The sequence below is a fragment of the Sceloporus occidentalis genome, unplaced genomic scaffold, assembly GCF_023333645.1.
Source record: "Sceloporus occidentalis isolate IW3139 unplaced genomic scaffold, rSceOcc1.0.p SCAF_21, whole genome shotgun sequence".
Classification (NCBI taxonomy): domain Eukaryota; kingdom Metazoa; phylum Chordata; class Lepidosauria; order Squamata; family Phrynosomatidae; genus Sceloporus; species Sceloporus occidentalis.
The window spans coordinates 5,773,975-5,801,131 of NW_028317001.1; the positions used below are offsets into that span (position 1 = coordinate 5,773,975).

General features: G+C 47.9%; 1 protein-coding gene across 1 annotated transcript in view; it reads left to right on the forward strand.

The window, feature by feature from the left end:
- Positions 1 to 14,919, forward strand: part of LOC149301480 (uncharacterized) — a 228,908-nt gene extending 213,989 nt beyond the window's left edge. Inside the window, exons 2-4 of the mRNA XM_089484291.1 lie at positions 11,743 to 11,909; positions 12,743 to 12,863; positions 14,018 to 14,919. Coding sequence (XP_089340417.1) covers positions 11,835 to 11,909; positions 12,743 to 12,863; positions 14,018 to 14,919 — 1,098 coding nt within the window. The 5' untranslated portion in view covers positions 11,743 to 11,834. The remainder of the gene's footprint in view (positions 1 to 11,742; positions 11,910 to 12,742; positions 12,864 to 14,017) is intronic.
- Positions 14,920 to 27,157: the final 12,238 nt, after the last annotated feature.

The window sequence follows — 27,157 nt, forward strand, 5'->3', positions numbered from 1 at the left end:
TGTGTATATATATATATATATATATATATGTACACACACACACACATGAATCAGTAGTATCTATCTATCTATCTACACATACACAAACCAGAAGTATGTGTGTGTGTGTGTATCTATATATCTATAAAAAGAGCTGGAAACCTACCCAATGTAGATACCAAAATGATTATATATATATATATATATATATATATCTCAGAAGTGTGTGTGTGTGTGTGTGTGTGTATATATATATATACACACACGAATCCTAAGTATCTATCTATCCTGATTCATCTCCCAAAAACTATACATTCCAAAATACAAACTTGGATATTTTTGGCCATTTCCTATAAAGGGACACCACCCTTTGACTCTGCCATTGTATTGAATGGGTCTTGAGCCCCATGGATTTTGGGGCCAATGGAGGGAGAGCCCTGGACCCAAAACCCAGCAGACGCCAAGGGCCCCTTCTCCATGGTTGGACTGCAACTCCCAGCAGCAACCTGGGAAGGGATGATGGGGACTGGAGTCCCCGAACGCCAGAGGGTCCCCCCTCTTGCAGGAAAGCGAACCAGAGCAACCCTTTGACTCCACCATTGGACTTAATGGGTACATGGCATTCCCTGGCTTGAGCAAAACAATGGGAAGAAAGGAAAGAGGGGGCTCCCAGGGTCTGAATCCCCGCATGGCAACAACAAGAGCCCACCTTGGCCAAGACACACTCTCTCAGCCTCGAAGGGAGGCACTGGCCACCCCCCAACAAGCCTTGCATGCCAGGAGAGTCCTCCAAAGTCACAACACATGACAACAGCCATGTTTCCAAGAGGTCATGGGGAAAGGGAGCCCAGGGTTTGGATGCCCACCTTGGCCAAGACACACTCTCTCAGCCTCGAAGGGAGGCACTGGCCACCCCCCAACAAGCCTTGCATGCCAGGAGAGTCCTCCAAAGTCACAACACACGACAACAGCCATGTTTCCAAGAGGTCATGGGGAAAGGGAGCCCAAGCTTTGGATGCCCACCTGGGCCAAGACACACTCTCTCAGCCTCGAAGGGAGGCACTGGCCACTGCCCAACAAGCCTTGCATGCCAGGAGAGTCCTCCAAAGTCACAACACACGACAACAACCATGTTTCCAAGAGGTCATGGGGAAAGGGAGCCCAGGGTTTGGATGCCCACCTTGGCCAAGACACACTCTCTCAGCCTCGAAGGGAGGCACTGGCCACCCACCAAAGAGCCTTGCATGCCATGAGAGTCCTCCAAAGTCACAACACATGACAACAGCCATGTTTCCAAGAGGTCATGGGGAAAGGGAGCCCAAGCTTTGGATGCCCACCTGGGCCAAGACACACTCTCTCAGCCTCGAAGGGAGGCACTGCCCACCCCACAACAAGCCTTGCAAGCCAGGAGAGTCCTCCAAAGTTACAACACACGACAACAGCCATGTTTCCAAGAGGTCACGGGGAAAGGGAGCTCAGGGTTTGGATGCCCACCTCGGCCAAGACACACTCTCTCAGCCTTGAAGGGAGGCACTGGCCACCCCCCAACAAGCCTTGCATGCCAGGAGAGTCCTCCAAAATCACAACACACGACAACAGCCATGTTTCCAAGAGGTCACGGGGAAAGGGAGCCCGGGGTTTGGATGCCCACCTTGGCCAAGACACACTCTCTCAGCCTCGAAGGGAGGCACTGCCCACCCCACAACAAGCCTTGCAAGCCAGGAGAGTACTCCAAAATCACAACACACGACAACAGCCATGTTTCCAAGAGGTCATGGGGAAAGGGAGCCCAAGCTTTGGATGCCCACCTGGGCCAAGACACACTCTCTCAGCCTCGAAGGGAGGCACTGCCCACCCCACAACAAGCCTTGCAAGCCAGGAGAGTCCTCCAAAGTTACAACACACGACAACAGCCATGTTTCCAATAGGTCATGGAGAATGGGAGCTCAGGGTTTGGATGCCCACCTTGGCCAAGACACACTCTCTCAGCCTAATACTCCAGAGGACAGGATCAAGATTCAAAATGACCTGAATAGACTAGAAAGCTGGGCCACAGCTAACAAAATGAACTTAAACAGGGAGAAATGTAAGGTACTGCACTCAGGGCGAAAAAATGAAATGCACAAATATAGGATCGGGGACACCTGGCTTAAGGAGACAACATGTGAAAGGGATCTAGGGCCCCATTCATACTGGTCAAAAGACCTGGAAGGAACTGGGCTGATCCGGATGCCCCTCCCCCGAATCGCTCCGTTAGCAAGTGCCCACTACAAATTTGAAATCGAATGCATTTTGACCTGCAAATCGAATGCATTTTGACCTGCAAATTCAGAAATCGAATGCATTCAAGTCTGCTGGCAAGGTGGCTGCTGCCAATCAAGCTATCGTCATGGTGACGTTTGCAGGGCATCGGGGAAAGTGTCCTCCCTTTTTAAAGAGCCAGGCACAGGGGTTTCAGCGGCTGAAGCAGGGAGAGAGATGCCTCTCTCTCTCTATTTTTTTTTTTATAAACCTGTGGGCTTTGGGGTCAGATCTGCCCCTGTCCCAGGCAAAGGATGGGATTGCCATGCATTTTTTTTTGCTTTTAAAAGCAACATTTTAGCCTTCCTTTTCCTCACCAAACAAATTGTTTAAAAATGTAACATTGATTGTGAGGTCTTTTGCAACATTATTGTAGCTTCCTCCTCTGCTGAACTCTTTTCTCCTGCTTACACTTTGCCATTGCCTTCCACTGAGGCTGAGAGAGAGTGACCTCATGGGATCAATTGGGAATTTCCCTACATCCCAGGCATGTCACCCCCCCCCCCAAATGCGCATAAATTGTCAAAAGAGGGTGCTTCTCCTGCATCCATTTCCCTACATCCCAGGCATGTCACCCCCCCAAAAATGCGTATAGATTGTCAAAAGAGGCTGCTTGAAAAGGGGGGGGGGGTTGTTGCTTTGATTGGGGGTTGGACTGGATGTTCCTTGGGGATCCCTTCCAGCCTTGGGATCGTGAGGGAGAAGAGCAATGGGGAGGCTGCGGGAGCGGGAAGTAGACCACCCCCCCTTTTCCCTCTGACACACACACACACACACACACACAGAGAGAGAGAGAGAGAGAGAGAGAGAGAGAGGAATCTCTCTCCCTGCTTCAGCTGCTGGAGGACTGCTGCTGCCTGGCCAGCGACCCTCCTCCTCCTCCTCCTCCCGCCATCCCCTGGCTGCCAGGCTGGCTCTCGGGGGAGCAAGATTGTTTCCTGCTGCTCCAGAGAATAGGACCTGGAACAATGGATGCAAGTTCCAGGAAAAGCGATTCCACCTCAATATTAGGAGGAATTAACTGACAATAAGAGCTGTTGGACAATGAAACATACTCCTTCCTAGGAGTGTGGAGGATTCTCCTTCCCTGGACAACTTTAAACAGAAGCTGGATGGCCATCGGTCAGCGATGCTTTGATTGCAAGTTCCTGCATGGCAGGGGCGGGCTGGATGGTCCTAGTGGTCTCTTCCACTCTTCCGCCCCCGTGTCTGCCTCCAAGGAACTGTGTTTGCTGTTGCTGTTGCTGTTGTTGTGGCTGCCGGGCGGCCCCCTGGGTTCGAGAGGACACCTGCGCAACTGCGCATCGACCCAGGGAAGCCGCCTACGGACTTTGACATCACCGGCATCTCAGCAAGCAAGCCAGGACTGCGGAGGGACTAGAAACACCTGGGGGAAGGCGGGGAAAGGGGCGTGCTGGTGGCAGCAGCACGCATATAGCCGGCTGCCTGGCTTCCTCCCCCGTCCCGCCCCCATGTCTGCCTCCAAGGAACTATGTTTGCTGTTGTTGTTGTTGTTGCTGCCGGGAGGCCCCCTGGGTTCAACAGGACACCTGCACAACTGCGCATCGACCCAGGGAAGCCGCCTACGGACTTTGACATCTCCACAACTGCGCAACTGCGCATCTGTACAGTCCGGGTGGGAAGGCACTGCGGCGAATCCATGCTAGGGTTATAGCAGCGGAAATGACTGATTGTGTCATTTCTTTGCTGCTGTTTGTGTATTGTGAGGGAGGAGGGAGGTTATGGGTATGGGCGATGTCTCAGTCAAGGAGGAGGCGGGTGTCACTCTTGGTACGAGCGGGGCTCCTATTGGAGTAGTGTGGGGCAGGGGGAGGTATGGCGGTAGGAAAGTGGAATGCGTTACAGGGGAAGGCGAGATCGATGTGTAATATCTATCTCACCTTCCATCCACTTTCCTAACCAAAGAGGTCTGAGGGTCAGACCAACCATACCACAAACCCTGTCTCTGCTCCTATGCAATGCCAGGTCCGTTAAAAATAAGACCCACATAATATACGACCTTCTTGAAGATAGGAACTGTGACCTGGCTTGCATTACTGAGACCTGGCTTGGGCCTGAAGGTGAAGCTGTGTGGGCACAGGCCCTCCCTGCCGGGTTCTCAGTTAAGGACCAGACCAGGTTAGGTGGGTGGGGGAGGAGTTGCCTTGATTCATAAGAACACTCTCTCCTTAACTAGGAACCATGTTCGTCAAACCTCTCATATCGAGTGTATCTACCTGACCCTAAAAGCCAAAGACAGTTGGGGGATTCTGTTGGTCTACCGGCCACCCCGTGCGCTAACAGACTCCCTGATCGAGCTGACACAGCTGGTCTCGGAGCTGCTGTTGGAGTCCCCCAGGCTTTTAGTCCTGGGGGACCTCAACATCCCCTTCACGGCCAGCTATAGTCCACCTGGTGCGGCTCGAGAGTTCATGGATACCATAAACCGCCATGGGCCTGTCTCAATTGGCTACGGGGCCAACGCATTCCGCTGGTAATACTCTCAATATGGTCTTTTGTATGGACATGGAAACTCCGTGGGCGGAAGTAACTAACATTTCCGCCTTGTCATGGATGGATCATTTCCTGGTTGAGGCTAATATTAAGGCATCTTCCCAGATCCCCCCTGGGGGTGGTGGACCTATTAGAATGGTCCACCCTCGAAGGCTGATGGAACCCAAAAGGTTCCAAGAAGCCCTAGAGGGGTATATGGTTGGATCTGACTGCGATTCTGTTGATGCCCTGACCACCATCTGGGACACTGATCTCTCCAGGGCTATACACAGCATCGCTCCCAAGCATCCTCTCAGGCCTGCTTCCAAAAAGCAGCCCTGGTATACAGAAGATCTTCGGGCAAGGAAGCGGGTCCTGCGACGACTAGAGCACAAATGGCGGACACATCAGGACTTAGCTGACAAGGCACTCCTGGATTCCCTTTTGAAGGACTATGGAGTGGCGACAGACGCAGCAAAGAACTTGTTCTATGCTGCGCGTATCGCGTCCGCGGAGTCGCATCCGGCAGAGCTGTTCAGGTTAGTGAGGGAGCTTACTCAGCTACCCTCCTCTCTGAACCCTATTTTGGAACCATCCAAGGCCTGCTGCGACGAATTTAACAACTTCTTCGTGGATAAAACCTCTCGGATAAGGGCTGATCTAGATGCCATTATTTGTTCAGAAACCAGTGTAGAGGTCTCCAGAGCTTCCATGGACTCAACTATACTGGATCATTTTGAGTCTGTAAGTACCGAGGATGTGGACAAGATCTTTAGAAGTGTTAGGAAGACAACTTGCTCTCTTGATCCCTGTCCCTCGTGGCTAGCGGCTCAGGGGGGTGCGGCTGTAACAACTCTGTTGCACCGCATAATCAATACATCTCTTAGGGAAGGGCAATTTCCAACCAGCTTAAAATTGACCGTCGTAAAACCGCTGTTAAAAAAGCCCTCCCTAGACCCCCTGATGCATAATAATTATCTGCCTGTTTCGCTATTGCCTTTCTTGGGGAAGGTGATCGAGAGGGCAGTTGCAATCCAGCTTCAATCGATCTTGGATGATACGGATTATCTGAACCCATTTCAAACCGGCTTCCGGACTGGCTACGGAGTTGAGACTGCCATGGTCGCCCTGGTCGATGATCTCTGTCTGGGCATGGACAGGGGTAGCGTGTCCCTGTTAGTGCTCTTGGACATCTCAGCAGCTTTCGATACCATTGACCACGGTATCCTTCTGGAACGCCTGAGGGAGTTGGGAATCGGGGGCACTGCGCTCCAGTGGCTCCGTTCCTACCTCTCGGGCAGATTCCAGATGGTGCAGCTGGGGGACGTGTGCTCCGACAAGAGGGCACTTACATCTGGTGTCCCTCAAGGAGCCATTCTGTCCCCCATGCTATTTAACATTTACATGAAACCGCTGGGAGAGATTATCCGGAGACACGGGGCACGGTGTTATCAGTACGCTGATGACACCCAAATATATTTCTCTGTGTCTCCGACTGAAGCAGTGACCAGGGATGGCATCTCTCCTCTTGATGCCTGCCTAGACTCAGTAATGGGCTGGATGAGGGAAAACAGACTCAGTTTGAATCCAGAGAAAACGGAAGTGCTTGTGATAGGTTCCCCCGGTCCGGGATTGGAGGTTTGTCCACCTGTCCTGAACGGGGTCACGCTTCCCTTGAAGGACTCTGTTCGCAGCTTGGGGGTGCTCCTGGACTTGTCGCTCCACCTTACATCTCAGGTGGATGTGACGGTCCGGAGCACCTGTTATCAGCTTCGGTTGATACGCCAGCTGCGACCCTTCCTGGGCCGGAGGGACCTTGAAACGGTGGTACATGCTCTGGTAACCTCTCGTTTGGATTTCTGTAACACGCTCTACATGGGGCAACCCTTGTACCATACTCAGAAGCTACAGTTGGTTCAAAACATGGCAGCTAGGTTGGTCACTGGATCTTCCAGGGCCACCCACATAACACCAGTATTAAAAGATCTACATTGGCTGCCTATTCGCTTCCGAGTGCAATGCAAGTGTTGGTTATTACCTATAAAGCCCTAAATGGCTTGGGCCCAGGGTACTTGGAGAACCGCCTCTCCCCATATAATCTGCCCCGCACACTCAGATCAGCCGGGAAGCATCTGCTAAGAGTTCCAGACTCGAAATATGCCACAACATCGTGTAGGGCCTTTACCATCTCGGCCCCCCAGCTCTGGAACTCACTTCCTGGTGAGCTCCGCTCGCCCACCTCCCTTGATCGGTTCAGGAAGGAATTAAAAACCTTCCTGTTCCAACAAGCCTTCCCCTAACTGTTCCCTGTTAGTCTCCCTCTTTCCCCTCACTGTTACTGTTGTTGTACATCCTAAGCTGGCTGGATATTGTTATGTTGTTGTTTGCATTGATTGTATTGGTGATTGCTATTTTAATGTATACTTACTGTGTTTTTATTGTACTTTTATCTTGTAATGGCACTTCTTGTAACCCGCCTTGATCTGAGGAAAGGCGGGCTATAAATAAATAATTTATTTATTATTATTTAGGATTCTGTGAGTCTATGATTCTGAGATCACAATGGGACAGTCTCAATGCTTCAAGTGAGGAGCATCAGCCTGAGGTTGCAATGGGACACTTTTAATAGTTCAGGTAAAGACCTCTACCTTGAAGTCACAACAGAATCATCTCAATCCTTCAGGTAAGGAGCACCAGCCTGAACTCATAATAGTCCCGTCTCAATCCTTCAGGCAAGGAGAATCAGCATGAGGTTGCAAGAGGCCAATGTCAATCCTTCAGGTAAGGTAAGGAGCACAGGCCTTGAGTCACAATAGTCCTGTCTCAATCCTTCAGGCAAGGAGAATCAACCTGAGGTTGCAATGGGCCAGTGTCAATCCTTCAGGCAAGAAGCATAGGCCTTAACTCACAATAGTCCCGTCCCAATCCTTCAGGTAAGGAGCATGAGCCAGAAGTTACAATGGGCCAGTCTATAGACTTCAGGAAAGAAGCCACAGCCTAAAGTCCCAATAGGCCAGTCTCAATGCTTCAGGTAAGGAGCATCAGCCTGAGATCCCAATGGGGCAGTCTGGATCCTTTAGGCAAGGAGTATCAGTCGGAGGTCGCAATGGATAAGTCTCAGTCCTTCAGGCAACCTCCTTTTCTGGGAGAGATTTTGACTTCCATAGAATCATAGAGTTGGAAGAGACCGCAAGGGCCCTCCAGTCCAACCCCCTGCCATGCAGGAAATCCAGATCAAAGCATCCCTGACAGATGGCCATCCAGCCTCCGTTTGAAGACCTCCAAGGAGGGTGACTCCACTACACTCCTAGGAAGTGTGTTCCACTGTCAAACAGCCCTTACTGTCAGGAAATTCCTCCTAATGTTGAGGTGGAATCTCCTTTCCTGAAGTTTGCATCCATTGCTTCGGGTCCTAGTCTCTGGAGCAGGAGAAAACAAGCTTGCTCCCTCCTCAATATGACATCCCTTCAAATATTTAAACAGGGCTATCATATCACCTCTTAACCTTCTTTTCTCCAGGCTAAACATACCCAGCTCCCTAAGGCGTTCCTCATAGGGCTTGGTTTCCAGACCCTTCACCATTTTAGTCGCCCTCCTTTGGACACGCTCCAGTTTCTCAATGTCCTTTTTGAATTGTGGCGCCCAGAACTGGGCACAATATTCCAGGTGGGGCCTGACCAGAGCAGAATATAGTGGCACTATTACTTCCCTTGTTCTAGACACTATAATTCTATTGATGCAGCCAAAAATCGCATTGGCCTTGTTAGCTGCCGCATCGCACTGTTGTCTCATGTTCAGCTTGTGGTCTACTTGAAGTCCTAGATCCATTCTCATTCAGCCAGTTGCCCCCCATCCTGTATCTGTGCATTTCATTTTCCTGCCTTTAATGCAGTACCTTACATTTCTCCGTGTCGAATTTCATTTTGTTAGCTTTGGCCTAGTTTTCTAGTCTGTTCAGGTCATTTTGAATCTTGATCCTGTCCTCTGGGGTTTTAGCTACTCCTCCTAATTTGGTGCCATCTGCAAATTTGATAAGTATGCCCCTATATCTGTCATCCAAGTCACTGATAAAGATGCTGAATAGCAGTGGACCCCAGGCAGAACCCTATTGAACACCCCAATGGTCACTTCTCTCCAGGATGAAAAGCAGCCATTGTTCAATATCCTTTGGGTTCGGCTGGTCAACCAGTTACAAATCCATGTAATAGTTTCCTTGTCCAGCTTGTTTCATGCTTTTGTTTTATATACAGTGGTACCTCGGGATACGAATTACCCAGGTTACGAAATTTTCAGGATATGAAAAAAAGCCATAGGAAATTATTGTTCCGGGTTGCGAAAGTTTTTTCGGGTTACGAAAAAACTTTTGGTGCTTTTCGGCGCGATTTCGCACCAAAAAGCGGCTTTTCCCCATTAGCGCCTATGGGAATTCGGCTTGCGAAAGCCTTTCGGGTTACGAAATTGACAGCGGAACGAATTAATTTCGTAACCCGAGGCACCACTGTACTGTTTAATTTGGTTAACTGCTATTAAAAGATATGAGATTCTATGATATGGGTTGCACTATAAACCATTTAATAAATGAACAGAGATTGCAATCCTATATATTCATATTATCAGACATAACTCCAGAGAATGTTAGCCTTTTGGATGCCAGAAGGTTCCTCTCATTCTTCAGAACAAGAAGCAACACTTCAGCTGCCTTCTAGAAGATAAAGCAAAAAGGCTCCCAAAAGGACTGAAGCCTTGGGCAAGTCTCACTCTCTCAGCCTCAGAGGATGGCCATGGGAAACCCACTCTGAAGAAACCTGCCAATAAAACCCCTTCAGAGACTCCCATAAGGTCACCATAAGACCTGGAAACAACTGGGAGGCAGACCCCAAGAACAACATTGGGAAATAGGTGCAAGCCTTGCCTTGGGAAACTGTAATGACTGGGCTCCAGTCAATGGAGGTCTTCTTCAGGCAGAAAAGGGAGGTTTATGCAAATACAGAGTGACATCACTGCTACGGAAGGCTCTCTTGACCAATCAGAGAGCAAGATGAAGGTCCTTCTGGAAGCTTCCGTGAGAAGGAGATATAAGGCCTGAGAGACCAAGAGACAGTTGGGGGAATTGTGTCGGTTGGAGATCGAGAGAGAGAGAGTCAAAGAGCGGATCTTGGAAGTTAGTCTCAGAATTGGATGTTTAGGTCTATTTATTATTTTAATAGCTTGTATGAATTGAATATTATATACTTACAAATATTGTACCTGCAAGATTCTTAATATCTTGTAGGACTTATATTTCAGTTATATTTTGTCATTTATAATAGATATTTCCTTGGAGTATCTAAATCCTGTTTGGGGTCCTTTCTAACTTTTGAGCCCTTTCATCCTCCATTTTGGGTTCCCTGAAGGCCTCAAACTGCCAAGTGCTGAGGCAGAGGCAGCCATTTTGTGTTCTGGTGGCCATTTTGTGTTCTGGAGGCCATTTTGTGTTCTGGTGGCCATTTTATTGACTGCTTGTGGCTGTGGGGAATATTGATCCAGAACCTTCTCTGAGCCTCAGTTGAACAGAGGCTTCTCTTTCTCTCCTGAGGCTCCAGAGAGAGAAGGAGGCCAGGCTCCTTGGGCCAAAAGGAAGGAAGTGTGTCTCTTTTCTGAGAGGGTTTCCTTATTACACAGCTCTGCTCTTTCTGGGGTTTCAAAAGGGATCAGAAATGAGAGGATAGTTTTAATACAAGCCTTATTCTTATTCTTCTTCATAAACATTGGGCTTTGGCTCCTAAGAGGAGGCTTCTCCCCCAAACAAGGCCAAACGTGGCTCCTTTGGGAGGTTTTAAAAGTCCCCCCAGTTTCCTTGTTCTCTCGAGGGGGCTAGAGGCAGGCCAGCAACAACAAAGAGCCCTCCTTCCGACCACCATCTTGAGGGGGAGAGAGGCCTATGTGAGAGAGCAGATGAGCTGGACTTTCCCCCTTCCCTACTGTCATTCCCTTCTTCTTTTGACCATCCATTAAGAACCCAAGCCCTTCCTCCATCCCATCTGCCTTGGTCCAGGCCTTGGAGGTAGACAAGAACTACTGGACCTGATCCCCTTCTCCACCACCTCTCCCTTCTCCTTTTGTGTCGTGTCTTTTTAGATTGTAAGCCTGCGGGCAGGGAACCGTCTCACTAAAGAGTTGTATGTATGCTTCATAAATAAAGGTTAATAATAATAATAATAATAATAATAATAATAGATTTTCAGGCAAGAAGGAAGGAGACGGACCAGAATAACTCATATTACCAAGAATGAAACAAACCAACATAGAATTAAACAAGAACAAGAAGAAGAAGGATTAGAGACTAAAACAAACTACCTATTTTGTAAAGGAAAGCCACTATTAGGAGGCTAAAAACAAGACATGGGCGCTTCTACCCTTTTAAAACCGACTCAGACTGTATCTGCACTGGAGAAATAATCCAGTTCTAAAGCGTGTTAACTCTTCTGTTTCCATCCTATGGAATCCAGGGATTTGTAGTTTGTTGTGGCATGAGAGCTCTCTGGCAGAGAAGGCTAAGTGTCCAAAGGTAAAATCCCAGGATTCCACAGCACTGAGCGGTTAAAGAAGTGTCAAAGTGCTTTATTTCTATAGTGTGGATGCAGCCTTCTTGGGAAAGGGGCTGTTGCTGGGGAAAAGCACTGGTGAACTCTGGAGGTTTCAGCAGATGATTTATTTATTTATTTATGATGTACTCCTTTCACATCCCCTAATCCCTGCCACTCTAATAAGGCATGGAGTATCTGTTGTGTAGGGGAGCTGCAGTGAATCTAGGCTAGGTCCAGGGGGCTTTGTTTGGTGCAGAGGGAGGAAGGGGATGCCCTCCTCTGCATCGGCCCAAAGTAGGCATGTGTCACCTGCTTATGTCACCAGCAGGATGCTGTTCTCTGTGTCTTTGAGTGTTGCAGGGTTTCTTGCCAAGCCAATCCTAACCCTGCTCCCTTTTCTCAGGAACCTCATCACGGCCTCCTTGGACACGGCTTTGGGGCCTCTCTTGCTAAAAGTGACCCAAGTGCAGGGCCACTAGGACCCCTGCCCACCTGATGGCTGACACAGAGGCCAAGAGGAGGGAGTTGGGCTCCAACAGAAAGAGGATGGAGAGGTACAACAGCTCTTTGGTGAGTCACTATGCTATTAGCTTCATCTGTGTCACTGCTGGGCCAATTTATGAAAGGAAGCAAATAAAATACTGTCCAGATTTGGCAGAGACAGTCCTGATTAATCCTCGCATTTTCAGGGGCTTTTAAAAATGTCCCAGTTGCTCTCTTCTCCTCCCAATTTCCCCCTTCTCAGCTCTCCTCAGTTCCTGAGTGCAACTGAGTTTGCAGCCCATCAACTCAAAAGTGGGGAGAGGAGAGGAAAGAAGGAGACAGGATATGGCCCTTCCCAGGAGGCTGAACCAGAAGGAAACTGCTGTGCCCTTCCTAGCTTGTGTGATCTTCCTCATAAACAACTTTGGCCATCTTCCATGCCTTCTGGGTTGCTTGTCCACATGTGTCTTGTTTTCCCCATCTATGAAATGTTGGGGGCTATGGGAGAACATCTCTGGATCTAAATATGGGGTGGGCCCAGTGGCCCTCAAGCCCAGAGTGCTCCCCAGAACTGTGATTAAAAATGACATTTGCCTCTCAAATGTGGCAAGAAATGTCTAAATGCACCATAATTCTTTGGTAGCTAAATGTACTGTATGTGTTGGGATAGTGAGTATCCTAATCCATCATCAATATCCCAGCCACGGCCTAAATTATATTGTTTATTATATGGTATATTATATTGAAAAGATTCAAGACAAACTGGATCTCAAAGGCAGTAACTTTTTTCTTGCAAACAGAATTTAAAGTTTATATCCTGGACTGAATTCTGAAGTGATGAAATAATATTTGGATGCACCATGTGCTTTCCTCCCCTTTTGCTTAGTCTCTCTCTGGATGAGGGCTATTTTCTGTTTCAGGTGACCTTTGCAGATGTGGCGATATACTTCACCGAGGAAGAATGGAAACTGTTGTCGAAGAAGCAGCGACTTATGTACAATCATATAATGATGGAGAATTATGGGAATGTGACCTCTGTGGGTAAGGAACTGGAATCCACTAGCATTATAGAATCACAGAGTTGCAATAGACCACAAGGGCCATCCAGTTCAACCCACTTCTTCCATGCAGGAATACACATTCCAAGCACCCTCCAGCCTCTGTTTAAAGACCTCCAAAGAAGTGGACTACACCAAACTCTAAGGGAGTATATTCCACTGTCGAATTAAAAAAGATATATAAATAAAACTTTATTTATATACCACCTTTCCTGTAGATCAAAGCGATTCACAACATAGTAAGCATGTGACTGACGCTGAAGAACAGCCAGTTGGGGCTGATATTTATACTGAAATTGTTGCTTGGGGGCAGAAGCAGAGCATTCAAAATTGCTTTAGGATGATTTAATTGCTTTGGAATGGTTCCTGGGTGGGGAAAGAACAGGATTGTCTCACCGGCTCTTAGTTCCTTCTTAGCTCTGAATTCTGATCCCATTCACAAGCCAATGTATAGCACAGTCTGAAGGCGACACTCCCAGAACTCAACAATAACATAGCAGAATACAGAAGCAAATCTCCAGATATAGGTATTGGCGATGCACTAAACACTTTCGACACTTAAAAATAATTCACAGTCCTTGGTGGTTCTTTATCCTGAGTTGCAATATAAAACAAATATTTACTATCTCTCCTCTCTAGCTTCCATCCACTTCACAATCTCCTGTACACACAACTCCAACCCACATCAATCCACATGTGAGCTGTATCCTGTATTGGTTGTGAGTCATCTCCTGGTGCCACAGAGCATGAAGCATCCTCTGCAGTTAGCTTGCATCATGCCATGTGCTCTGACTCTGAACTCTATGGCAGTCTCACAGGAAATGATGCCACTTTTCCATTAAAATAGTTTTACATATATTTAATGGAATATTTTTCAACGGCCTGACTATCTGCTTCTACTGATTTCCTCATGGCAGTTCCCCTTCAATCTCTTCTTTGGTAGCTCCTATGAGTAAGGATACAATCATGATATGGATTTGGGGGCATCCAGAACACGGTCATGCTCAGGTCACTCATACCAATTTTATTAATTTGATCTCAAATAGGGAAGGGTGAACGTGGGGCTAAATCTTGGGGTAACACTTTCCTCTCTTAACACTGAGATTCAGTCTTGTCTGTCATTGTCCTCCTTTACAGAAGAATTTGTCAGGCATGAGAGAGTCCACACAAGAAAGAAGTCACATAGATGCCAGCATTGTGGAAAATGTTTTTCTTCAAATGCACACCTAGTGATACATCAGAGAGTCCACACAGGAGAGAAGCCACACAAATGCCAGCATTGTGGGAGATGTTTTTCTTCAAAGTCAGACCTAGTGAGACATCAGAGAGTCCACACAGGAGAGAAGCCATACAAATGTCAGCGTTGTAGGAGATGTTTTTCTTCAAAGTCATGCCTAGTGAGACATCAGAGAGTCCACACAGGAGAGAAGCCATACAAATGCCAGCGTTGTGGGAGATGTTTTTCTTCAAAGTCATGCCTAGTGATACATCAGAGAGTCCACACAGGAGAGAAGCCATACAAATGCCAGCGTTGTGGGAGATGTTTTTCTTCAAAGTCATACCTAGTGATACATCAGAGAGTCCACACAGGAGAGAAGCCATACAAATGTCAGCGTTGTAGGAGATGTTTTTCTTCAAAGTCATGCCTAGTGATACATCAGAGAGTCCACACAGGAGAGAAGCCATACAAATGCCAGCATTGTGGGAGATGTTTTTCTTCAAAGTCATACCTAGTGATACATCAGAGAGTCCACACAGGAGAGAAGCCATACAAATGCCAGCATTGTGGGAGATGTTTTTCTCGGAAGTCAAGCCTAGTGATACATCAGAGAGTCCACACAGGAGAGAAGCCATACAAATGCCAGCATTGTGGACAGTGTTTTGCTCAGAAGTCACACTTAGTGACACATCAGAGAGTCCACACAGGAGAGAAGCCATACAAATGCCAGCAGTGTGGGAAATGTTTCTCTCAGAAGTCAAACCAAGTGACACATCAGAGAGTACACAAAGAAGAGAAGCCACTTTATTTTTGTCAATAACGTATATATATAAAATTTAATTCAGTGTTGCCAAGAAAAGGCCCTTGTGATTGTGTTTGTAAGGTTTGTCTGTCCATATGTCTGTTGTAATTTGTTAAGTTTAGATTTTAATTGTTAATAGTATAGATAGTTGCTTTGGGTTGTGAATTTGGCTGGGGGTTGTGGGTTGTGGTATAGGTTATCTAGATGGGGAGCTGGGATTTGTTGCAGCTGTCTAGAATAGTTATGGGAATGATAGCTTTTGCAATGTGTGGGATGTTGGCTGAAGAAAGTTGGAGGCTTGTATTAACAGAAAGGGCTAGTTTCTGGGGGTGGCAAAGGGGACCTTGTTTCCTGTGGGGCATAGACTGTGGGAACTGGAGGTGGGGGCTAGGATTGGAAGAGGTTTTGGGGCTTGCAGTGGGCAGTTCTGACTCTGTGTTCTCAGTAAAGTTCTTTGCTATTTCAACACACTGGATTCTTTAATGCACAGAAGTTCTGCATTTGCACAAAACTGAACCTTTCTTTTCTCCTCAGTCCTCACCTCCATTCCCAGCCATAAGAACAGCAGAGGCAAACACACATACACACAAATACACAGGATACACAAAGAGAGCTTGATTTCCAAAGCAGAGCCTTCCTTTCTTGCCTTTCCCTCCTGAGTCCAGCTCTGCATCTTGGGCTCCATTGCAGTCTCCTCAAAGGAAGAATGGAGGGAAGGAAGGGGAGACCACTGAACCCCCGGCGCATACCTTCCTTTCCCACAAAGGCCTTAGTGGAATAAGCAGCAGCATCTGGGCCCTGGCAATCCCTGCGCATGCTGAGAAGGGGCTTTGAGAGGGATGTTGTGGTCGGCCAGGACCAAAAGCCTAGGCGACTCCAGCAGCAGCTCATAGACCAATTGTGTCAGCTTGGCTAGGGAGTCTGTTAAGGAACGGGGCGGAAGTAGGCCAAGAGAATCACCAGTCTTTCCCTAGTCTTTAAGCTGAGGTAAATACATTCGATGTGGTCCATCATATGGATAGGTATCCTGCTCAAGGAAAGATTGTCTTCATGGACCAAAGGTGCTCCCCTTACCTGCTCACTGCTCAGGTCTCCGTGAAACAAGCCAGGTCAGCCTCTTGGTCCAGTAGGAGATCATGGACTATGTGTGTTTTATTTTTGACTGACCTGGCATTACACAAGAGCAGGGAAAGGTTCTGTGGTTGGTTTGGTATGCTCTCCAGGTCTTTTGCGATAGCAGGGTGAATGGAAGGGGAGGGAGATATCTGTCAGGGTCCTAATTGCAGCCCCTCTTGAAACACAAAAGGCAGTACTTTGAAAAAGAATAGCTTTTATTGAAGAAGAAGATACATGTCATAGACGTGACTTTTTTGTCAAGAATGAAAGAAAGTATAAGCATATCCCTTTTATAACCATATGAATCCACCCCACTCTATTTACCAATGAAGCTAATTAATTGGATAGCCCTTTCCCGCACAGCGTTCTCCCGCCCTTTTCTGCGCAGTGTCCTCCCATCCGGGATTCTGGCAGCTCTCCTAAAAGCAATTAAGCTCTCATGTGCCTTTTCTCAACCACTGCACCTGTGGCCTTGGACCTCAGAACTCAGCCACACAACAGTTTTCATTAACATTATGGCTTAACAATGTATATATATCCCCATCAATCCCAATCTAATATGATACCATGTGAAAATATAATAAGCATAAACCCATAATACAGTAGAAAAATACCAATAACTCTCTAGGTTCCCCCTCCTTTTACAGAGACCAGTCTTTTAAACTCAAGCCTCTGTTAGAAGTATGATTCCCACACATTCCAATCCTAGCAAACAAGCAGATTCTCTATTATTATTATTTACGTTATTTATACCCCGCCCTTCAGCCCTAATGGCTCTCAGAGCTGCTTACAATCATTATTTTTAATAAGACGGTTCCCTGCCCTCAGGCTTACAATCTAAAAGACAGGACACAAAAGGAGAAGGGAATGGTGAGGAGGGGAGGGGGTCAGGTCCAGCAGTTCTTCTCTCCCTCTGAGGCCTGGACCAAGGCAGACGGACTAGAGGGAGGGCTCTTCTTCTTCAGGCTAGCCCTGGTGGAGTCAGGCCAGCCTATTCCCTCCCTCCCAGGCCAAAGGATGACAGTTATGGAGGGAGGAGCCTCTATCTTCAGGCTAGCCCTGGTGGAGCTGGACCAACCTATTCACTCCCTCCCCGGCCAAAGGATGACAGTTATGGAGGGAGGAGCCTCTATCTTCAGGCTAGCCCTGGTGGAGCTGGACCAACCTATTCACTCCCTCCCCGGCCAAAGGATGACAGTTATGGAGGGAGGAGCCTCTATCTTCAGGGTAGCCCTGATGGAGTTGGGCCAGCCTATTCTCTCCCTCTCAAGCCGAAGAATAACAGTTATGGAGGGAGGAGACTCTATCTTCAGGCTAGCCCTGGTGGAGCTGGGCCAGCCTATTCCCTCCGTCCCAGGCCGAAGGATGACAGTTATGGAGGGAGGAGCCTCTATCTTCAGGCTAGCCCTGATGGAATTGGGCCAGCCTATTCTCTCCCTCTCAAGCCGAAGGATAACAGTTATGGAGGGAGGAGCCTCTATCTTCAGGCTAGCCCTGGTGGAGCTGGGCCAGCCTATTCTCTCCCTCCCAGGCCGAAGGATTACAGTTATCTTAACATGACAGATTATCTTAAGATGACAGATTCTTTAGCCATGATCTCTCTACCTCTTTCTAGTATCTTCTATTAAAGCACATATTAAAACTTATTATTGTAACCTACCATAAATCTCATCTATTTCAACTCTAATCTAAACCTAAACCTATAACCCTTATGGCATGTATCCCTAAATGAATAAATGAATGAATAAATGGATTCATGACATATTGTGACTTCAAGCTGGTGCTGTTTACCTGAATGAGACTGGCCCATTGTGACCTAAGACTGCTGCTCCTTGCCTGCAGCAATGAGATGGGACCATTGTGAATTTAGGCTAATGCTGCTTACCTGAAAGTTTGAGACGTGACCATTGCAACCTGAGGCTGATGCTGCTTACCTAAAGGATTGAGATTGGCGCATTGCAACCTGAGGCTGATTCTCATTGCCTGAGAGACTGAGACTGGCCCATTTTGACTTCAGGCTGATGCTCCTTGCCTGAATAAGGAGTTTTGTAATTACAAAACTACACATTGAGATAGCACTATTGTGACTTCAGGGTGGTGCTCTTTACCTGAAGGATTGAGACTGGCCCATTGCAACTGCAGGCTGATGTTACTTGCAAGAGACTGGTCCATTGTGTGTCAGAACTAGTGTATAAGAGTTCTGTCATTAAGGGTAAAAATATTAGGGTTTGGTTATTAAAGTAGGAGTTACAGTGGTAGTTCATAGTAGGTAGTGTAGAGTGATGGGTATAGAAAGCACTAATGGAAAGTGATAGAAGGACAGATGGAGTGGCTTTTAGATGAAGGAGGGCGTTTGGAGGGAGGGATGGGGTTGTAGCTGTAGACTGGCTATCAAGGAGGAGTGAAGCTGGCTTGGAAACACCGCTCTTCAAGGTGATGCTGTCTGGGAGAAGGGAAGTAAGCAAGCTTGTTTTCTGCTGCTCCAGAGAACAGGACCCGGAACAGTGGATGCAAGCTACAGGAAAAGAGATTCCACCTGAACATTAGGAGGAACTTCCCGACAGTAAGGGCTGTTCGACAGTGGAATGCACTCCCTCAGAGTGTAGTGGAGTCTCCTTCCTTGGAGGTCTTTAAACAGAGGCTGGATGGCCATCTGTCAGGGATGCTTTGATTTGGATTTCCTGCATGGCAGGGGGTTGGACTGGATGGCCCTTGCGGTCTCTTCCAACTCTACGATTCTATGATTCTATGATTCTAGGTATACACAACCTTGGTATTTATGCACCCTCCGCTTGTGTTGCTTTAGCTTGGGAATTGGGGGCTTGCTTAGGGAGGGGTTGAGTGGGTTAAGAAGGGAGCAAGTGCATTTGGACTTCAGACTTTGCAAAAAGGTGTTAATGGATGTTTCTGCCTGGATTCATCAATAAAGCTTCTTTTGTTTCAAATGAGCTTGATTTTTTGAGCACAGGACTGACTCCAGATATTGCAGTTTGCAAAGTCTCACAGTTTTAACTCCAATGGAGATCCAGGAACAAGAAGAGTTCTTAGGGAACCTGGTGGTTCTGGAGATCCCAGTGGTGGAGGAGCAGGTGCCTTCTTCAGAGGAACCAGGGGCCAAGCCCAAGACTGGGAAACCTCCTGAAGCTCACACCATCCAGGCCACCACTGGAGGATTTGGGTTTCCGGCCCCAGACTGGGGAAAGGAAGGCCGTCGGGGGGCAGAGAGACAGCCTCGGACCTGGCAGCGGGGGAGTCAGTTGATAGTTGCCCCAGGATAGAAGAACCTCAGGTAGATGTTTATCGAATGGAGGAAGACGTAAAGGAATTAAAGGACCTTATGAAGTGGATGGTGCCCAACTTAAAGATGTGGAGGAGGAAGATGTCAGAGGCGAACCAAGGGCAGCTGATGCTCTTTCCCTGAAGCACTGGGACTGTCCCATTGTGACTTCAGTCTGATGCTCCTTGCCTAAAGCATTGAGACTGTCCCATTGTGACTTCAGTCTGATGCTCCTTGCCTGAAGCATTGAGACTGTCCCATTGTGACTTCAGTCTGATGCTCCTTGCCTGAAGCATTGAGACTGTCCCATTGTGACTTCAGTCTGATGCTCCTTGCCTGAAGCATTGAGACTGTCCCATTGTGACTTCAGTCTGATGCTCCTTGCCTGAAGCATTGAGGCTGTCCCATTGTGACTTCAGTCTGATGCTCCTTGCCTGAAGCATTGAGGCTGTCCCATTGTGACTTCAGTCTGATGCTCCTTGCCTGAAGCATTGGGACTGTCCCATTGTTACTTCAGTCTGATGCTCCTTGCCTAAAGCATTGAGACTGTCCCATTGTGACTTCAGTCTGATGCTCCTTGCCTGAAGCATTGAGACTGTCCCATTGTGACTTCAGTCTGATGCTCCTTGCCTAAAGCATTGAGACTGTCCCATTGTGACTTCAGTCTGATGCTCCTTGCCTGAAGCATTGAGACTGTCCCATTGTGACTTCAGTCTGATGCTCCTTGCCTGAAGCATTGAGGCTGTCCCATTGTGACTTCAGTCTGATGCTCCTTGCCTGAAGCATTGAGACTGTCCCATTGTGACTTCAGTCTGATGCTCCTTGCCTGAAGCATTGGGACTGTCCCATTGTGACTTCAGTCTGATGCTCCTTGCCTGAAGCATTGAGACTGTCCCATTGTGACTTCAGTCTGATGCTCCTTGCCTGAAGCATTGAGACTGTCCCATTGTGACTTCAGTCTGATGCTCCTTGCCTGAAGCATTGAGACTGTCCCATTGTGACTTCAGTCTGATACTCCTTGCCTCAAGCATTGGGACTGTCCCATTGTGACTTCAGTCTGATGCTCCTTGCCTGAAGCATTGAGACTGTCCCATTGTGACTTCAGTCTGATGCTCCTTGCCTGAAGCATTGAGACTGTCCCATTGTGACTTCAGTCTGATGCTCCTTGCCTGAAGCATTGAGACTGTCCCATTGTGACTTCAGTCTGATGCTCCTTGCCTGAAGCATTGAGACTCCCATTGTGATTTCCAAATCCTTCACCATTTTAGTCACCCTCCTTTGGATGTGCTCCAGTTTCTCAACATCCTTTTTGAATTGTGGCGGCCAGAACTGGACACAATATTCCAGGTGGGGCCTGACCAGAGGAGAATAGAGTGGCACTATTACTTCCCTTGATCTAGACACTATAGCTCTATTGATGCAGCCTAAAATCGCATTGGCCTTTTTAGCTGCCACATCACACTGTTGACTCATGCTCAACTTGTGGTCTACTTGGACTCCTAGATCCCTTTCACATGTAGTTTCATTCAGCCAGGTGTCGCCCATCCTATATCTATGCATTTTATTTTTCCGCCCTAAGTGCAGTACCTTACATTTCTCCATATTGAATTTCATTTTGTTAGCTTTGGCCCAGCTTTCTAGTCTATCCAGGTCATCTTGGCCTCAGAGGGAGCCATCAGGCAGACCAGCAACATCAGGGACTGCCTGAAGGAAGAGGCCCCTCCCTCCTCAACTGTCATCTCGGCCTCAGAGGGAGCCATCAGGCAGACCAGCAACATCTTGGACTGCCTGAAGGAAGAGGCCCCTCCCTCCTCAACTGTCATCTCGGCCTCAGAGGGAGCCATCAGGCAGACCAGCAACATCAGGGACTGCCTGAAGGAAGAGGCCCCTCCCTCCTCAACTGTCATCTCGGCCTCAGAGGGAGCCATCAGGCAGACCAGCAACATCAGGGACTGCCTGAAGGAAGAGGCCCCTCCCTCCTCAACTGTCATCTCGGCCTCAGAGGGAGCCATCAGGCAGACCAGCAACATCAGGGACTGCCTGAAGGAAGAGGCCCCTCCCTCCTCAACTGTCATCTCGGCCTCAGAGGGAGCCATCAGGCAGACCAGCAACATCAGGGACTGCCTGAAGGAAGAGGCCCCTCCCTCCTCAACTGTCATCTCGGCCTCAGAGGGAGCCATCAGGCAGACCAGCAACATCAGGGACTGCCTGAAGGAAGAGGCCCCTCCCTCCTCAACTGTCATCTCGGCCTCAGAGGGAGCCATCAGGCAGACCCAGCAACATCTTGGACTGCCTGAAGGAAGAGGCCCCTCCCTCCTCAACTGTCATCTCGGCCTCAGAGGGAGCCATCAGGCAGACCCAGCAACATCAGGGACTGCCTGAAGGAAGAGGCCCCTCCCTCCTCAACTGTCATCTCAGCCTCAGAGGGAGCCATCAGGCAGACCCAGCAACATCTTGGACTGCCTGAAGGAAGAGGCCCCTCCCTCCTCAACTGTCATCTCGGCCTCAGAGGGAGCCATCAGGCAGACCAGCAACATCAGGGACTGCCTGAAGGAAGAGGCCCCTCCCTCCTCAACTGTCATCTCGGCCTCAGAGGGAGCCATCAGGCAGACCAGCAACATCAGGGACTGCCTGAAGGAAGAGGCCCCTCCCTCCTCAACTGTCATCTCGGCCTCAGAGGGAGCCATCAGGCAGACCAGCAACATCTTGGACTGCCTGAAGGAAGAGGCCCCTCCCTCCTCAACTGTCATCTCGGCCTCAGAGGGAGCCATCAGGCAGACCAGCAACATCTTGGACTGCCTGAAGGAAGAGGCCCCTCCCTCCTCAACTGTCATCTCGGCCTCAGAGGGAGCCATCAGGCAGACCAGCAACATCAGGGACTGCCTGAAGGAAGAGGCCCCTCCCTCCTCAACTGTCATCTCGGCCTCAGAGGGAGCCATCAGGCAGACCAGCAACATCAGGGACTGCCTGAAGGAAGAGGCCCCTCCCTCCTCAACTGTCATCTCGGCCTCAGAGGGAGCCATCAGGGAGACCAGCAACATCAGGGACTGCCTGAAGGAAGAGGCCCCTCCCTCCTCAACTGTCATCTCGGCCTCAGAGGGAGCCATCAGGCAGACCAGCAACATCTTGGACTGCCTGAAGGAAGAGGCCCCTCCCTCCTCAACTGTCATCTCGGCCTCAGAGGGAGCCATCAGGCAGACCAGCAACATCAGGGACTGCCTGAAGGAAGAGGCCCCTCCCTCCTCAACTGTCATCTCGGCCTCAGAGGGAGCCATCAGGCAGACCAGCAACATCAGGGACTGCCTGAAGGAAGAGGCCCCTCCCTCCTCAACTGTCATCTCGGCCTCAGAGGGAGCCATCAGGCAGACCAGCAACATCAGGGACTGCCTGAAGGAAGAGGCCCCTCCCTCCTCAACTGTCATCTCGGCCTCAGAGGGAGCCATCAGGCAGACCAGCAACATCAGGGACTGCCTGAAGGAAGAGGCCCCTCCCTCCTCAACTGTCATCTCGGCCTCAGAGGGAGCCATCAGGCAGACCCAGCAACATCTTGGACTGCCTGAAGGACGAGACTTCTCCCTCCTTTAACTGTATTTTGTATTGTATTACGATTTTACTGTACACCGCTATGATCATCGCGGAATAGCGGTCTATAAATAAAACATATTATTATTATTATTATTATTATTATTAATTTTGATCTTGTCCTCTGGAGTATTAGCTATTCCTCCTAATTTGGTGTCATCTGCAAATTTGACGAGTATGCCCCCGATTCTGTCATCCAAGCCGTTGATAAAGATGTTGATTAGCATTGGGCCCAGGACGGACTCCTGGTCACTTCTCTCCAGGATGAAAAGAGCAATTGTTGAAAACACTTTCGGTTCGGCCGGTCAACCAATTACAAATCCATGTAACAGTTATGTTGTCTAGCCCACATTTCACTAGCTTGTTTGCAAGAATGTCATGGGGAACCCTCTCAAAAGCCTTACTGAAATGTTGGAAGGGATCACAAGGGCCATCCAGTCCAACCCCATTCTGCCATGCAGGAAATCACAATCAAAGCATCCCCGACAGATGGCCATCCAGCCTCTGCTTGAAGACCTCCAAGGAAGGAGACTCCACTACACTCCGGGGGAGTTTGTTCCACAACTAACCTTTAAGTGTATAACTGGTCCCCCCAGTACCGGGAAACAATCCTCAGTCTCGGGAGGGCAGGACCGAAAGAAGCCTCAGCCGATTGGAAGGTGTCAATACAGTAGTGACGGATAAATCTTGGCGGAGAAGACCAAGTGGCTGCCCTACAAATATCGGACAACGGGGCGTTTGCAGCCAGGGCAGCGGACGTGGCGGCACTACGAGTGGAATGAGCAGTGACCTTTCCATGAAGAGTTGTTTTTGAAACTGCATAACACTTGGAAATACAAGAACGGATCCATCTGGACAATGTAGATGAAGAGACCTTTCTGTCCAGGTAAGTGTTGTTGAATGACACAAATAAATGATCTGATTTTTGCCAAGTCCTGGTGCGTTTGATATAAATGCGTAAGGCCCTGTGTACATCTAGGGTATGCCATGTCTTCTCAGCTTGTTTTTTCGGATCTGGAACAAAGGATGGTAAGATAACCTCTTGAGATCTATGAAAGGTCGTATTAACCTTAGGCATAAAGGAAGGATCTAGACAAAGCAAAACAGAGTCATTCCTGAATATATATAACTCTTCTCTGGTTGAAAGGGCTCCTAGTTCAGAGATCCTTCGGATCGAAGTGATAGCTGTGAGGAAAAGAGTCTTCCAAGTCAGAAACTTTAGTGATTCAAAGGGCTGAAGAACAATGTGAAGATCCCAGTTAGGATATCTATGTAATGTGGGTGGTTTAAGGAGAGCAGCTGCTCTCAAAAACCTTTTAACATAAATGTGGTTAGATAATCTGGATGATGATTTTGGTGGGAGTGACGACCCAATAGCGGAAACCTGTCTCTTCAAGGTATTGGGTCTGAGCCCTTTATCAAGGCCATATTGAAGGTATAGGAGTAGAGCATCGACTGAGACTGTCGAGGGTGAAGTATTGTTGGAGGCACACCAATCGGAAGAGGATCGATAGGAATATTAGTAAATCCTAGGAGTAGAATATCTACGAGACTGAATGATAGTATCAACCACCCAAGGAGAAAGGCCATCTTTTATTAAGAGCTGCCTTTCAATTTTCACGTGTGAAGGTTTAGCCACCTTGGATCTTACTTGACCTTGTGATAGGAGGTCTTTGCGTAGTGGAAGACGGAAGTGGTCCTGGGCCAGTTGAGACATCTCTGGAAAACACACCCTTCTTGGCCAATGAGAAGCCACAAGAATGATCGATTACTTTTAGCTTCTTAGCTTTTGGAGGCATCGTGATATCATTGCCGTTGGTGGAAATGCATACAGCAGACCTCTTGACCAAGGGGAGTGGAGGGCATCGATCTGTTCTGCTCCCTGAGTCCTGAACCTTGAGAAGAACCAGGGGACTTGGTTGTTTATTGGAGATGCAAATAGATCTACAAACGGCGTCTCGAACCTTTGAGTTATGAGGTTGAACGCTTTTGGGTGGAGGTGTCACTCCACTTGGTTTATGTCTGGCCTGTTCATCCATTCGGCCCTTGAGTTTAGTTTTCCTTTAAGTGTTCTGCCTTGATGGACCACAGATTGACTTCTCCCCAATGAAGAATGGTTGGTTCCTTCATTAACGACAACGACCTGGTCCCGCCTTGTCGATTTAGATGTGACTTTGTTGTCATGTTGTCTGTGTGGACCAGGACTGTTATATTTTTTAAGCGTTGAGCAAAGGCCAGAAGTGCCAGCCTTACGGCCCTCAGTTTGAGCCAGTTTATGCTGTGAGTTCTTTCGGACTGGTTCCATCGTCCCTGAGCCCCTCAGACTGGCATCGGTTGTGATCAAGACTGGTGGAGGAGGTAGAAACAAGCATCCCCGTCGGATGCGATGAGATGTCCACCATGTCAGAGAGCGTTTGACTCTGTAGGGGACTGGAACCTGTTTGTAGATTCGGTGAGTTATGTATTTTTGGTAAGGCAGAGTCAACCATTGTAAATCGCAGGAGTGAAAAACGAGCCCAAGGGACGCATTGAGATGCTGTAATCATTAGACCCTGAAGTCTCGCTAGGAGAAGATCTGCTGAAGGACTTTTGTTCATGGACTTTTGTGATGGTATCTTGAATTGTTTTGATCATGTCTGGCGGATTTAGGTGTAATGTGGCAGGTTTAGTCCACTCTTACCTGATACCTTTGTGAAGACAGCTCTGAAGAGTGTCTCTAGGATTGAAGGCCCTGGTCTAAGAAAAGTCTCCTTTGCCTTGAGGCAAACCAAGACCGTTTCTTGTAGACTAATTGGAGTGGAGGGGTGGCCTCGAAAATGTTAATTAAAAATCTTAACCGCATTGTATAGTAACGCTGCATAATGCTCAGTCAGAAGATGGAGTCCCTGCATCAGAGCCATCTTCATCTCTAAAGGCTCCCCATTGTCATATTTAGACAATACAGGAAAGTCGGGACCCTGTTTTCATTCTTCATTAGAGAAACGTATTATAGGAAATAACCTTTTTCTTTTTAATAAAAGATGGTAAGGTCTTTTTGTTATCCTTAGTCTCAGCCAAGAGACTTTATTTAAACAATTTGTCCCAGAAAGAGCTGGAAATGTCAAATTTTGTTTGTAATGGACATCTATGTGTCAGTTCTTTGGTCAAATCTGTCTTTGTAATGGAACCAAACCAGTTGTGGTCTCAGATTGTATCGAGTCACATTTTGGCTAGTGTCTCCTGAATAGCCACTGTCTTAAACCATTTGTTAATGTTTTATTTTTTGACCTTAAGTGTTTTTGTTTGTTTGTTTTTAAAAAGCGCTGTTATAGCTCTAGAAAAAATGAAAATAGGAGAGACAACTTTTATTGAACATAAACTATGGCAACCACAAGTGGGATCTGTACATTCCCATAACAAATTGAGGTGAGCTGTAACTATATATATATACACACACACACAGCTATTGGATTTGGTGTCACAATAACAAGCTATGGAGGCCTTATGACCTTCATAAACTCTGCATGAAAATGGAGTATTTGGTGTTGGAGGCCCAGGTTTGGAATGGGGAGGAAAACCCTTCCCTTGAGGAAGAGCAGGATCCTCCAGCGTTAATTGCACCGAGGTGTCATTAAACACCAATATATGAACTGTCTTATACAATAATAACATAAATACAAACACAGTAATAATATAAGATCATCAGACCCAAAAAGTCTAAGAGAAACGACGACGCAGAAAGAACCGCAACCTGGAAACATCACCCGAGGAGACTTTCCGCTGTGCCTTCTGCAATCGGACCTGTTTATCCCGGATTGGCCTTTTTAGTCACCACTGCGCTTGTGCAAAGCGCGGGATGAGTCCTTCGTGATCTTCGTTCGCGAAGCAAAGCCAGATATATATATATATATATATATATATATATATATATATATATATTATTGAGATCACATTCCTCTTCTGAGGAATGAACTCCAGTTAATATTTTGTTTTGTCTTAACAGAGACAGACTGGAGCAGAAGCAGCAGGCCTTTCTTCTTTGGACTTGCTGTCTTTAATCCAAATGGCTGCCGCACCTTAAGTTGCAGCTTTGCCTCTTCTTTGGAAAAAGGGGAGCACAATAAATAAATAGTTTAGATAACTATCCCCAAAGGAGTGACGGAAACATCCAACTAGGCAGGGATGATGCACTTGGCAAATCCTTTTGGTAACCCTCTCTGATCCCTTCAGTCCGAACGAATCATGGAGGGATTAGGTCTAACAGTTGCCGGTTTTGACCATTGCTCCTTAAGCACTCTCATG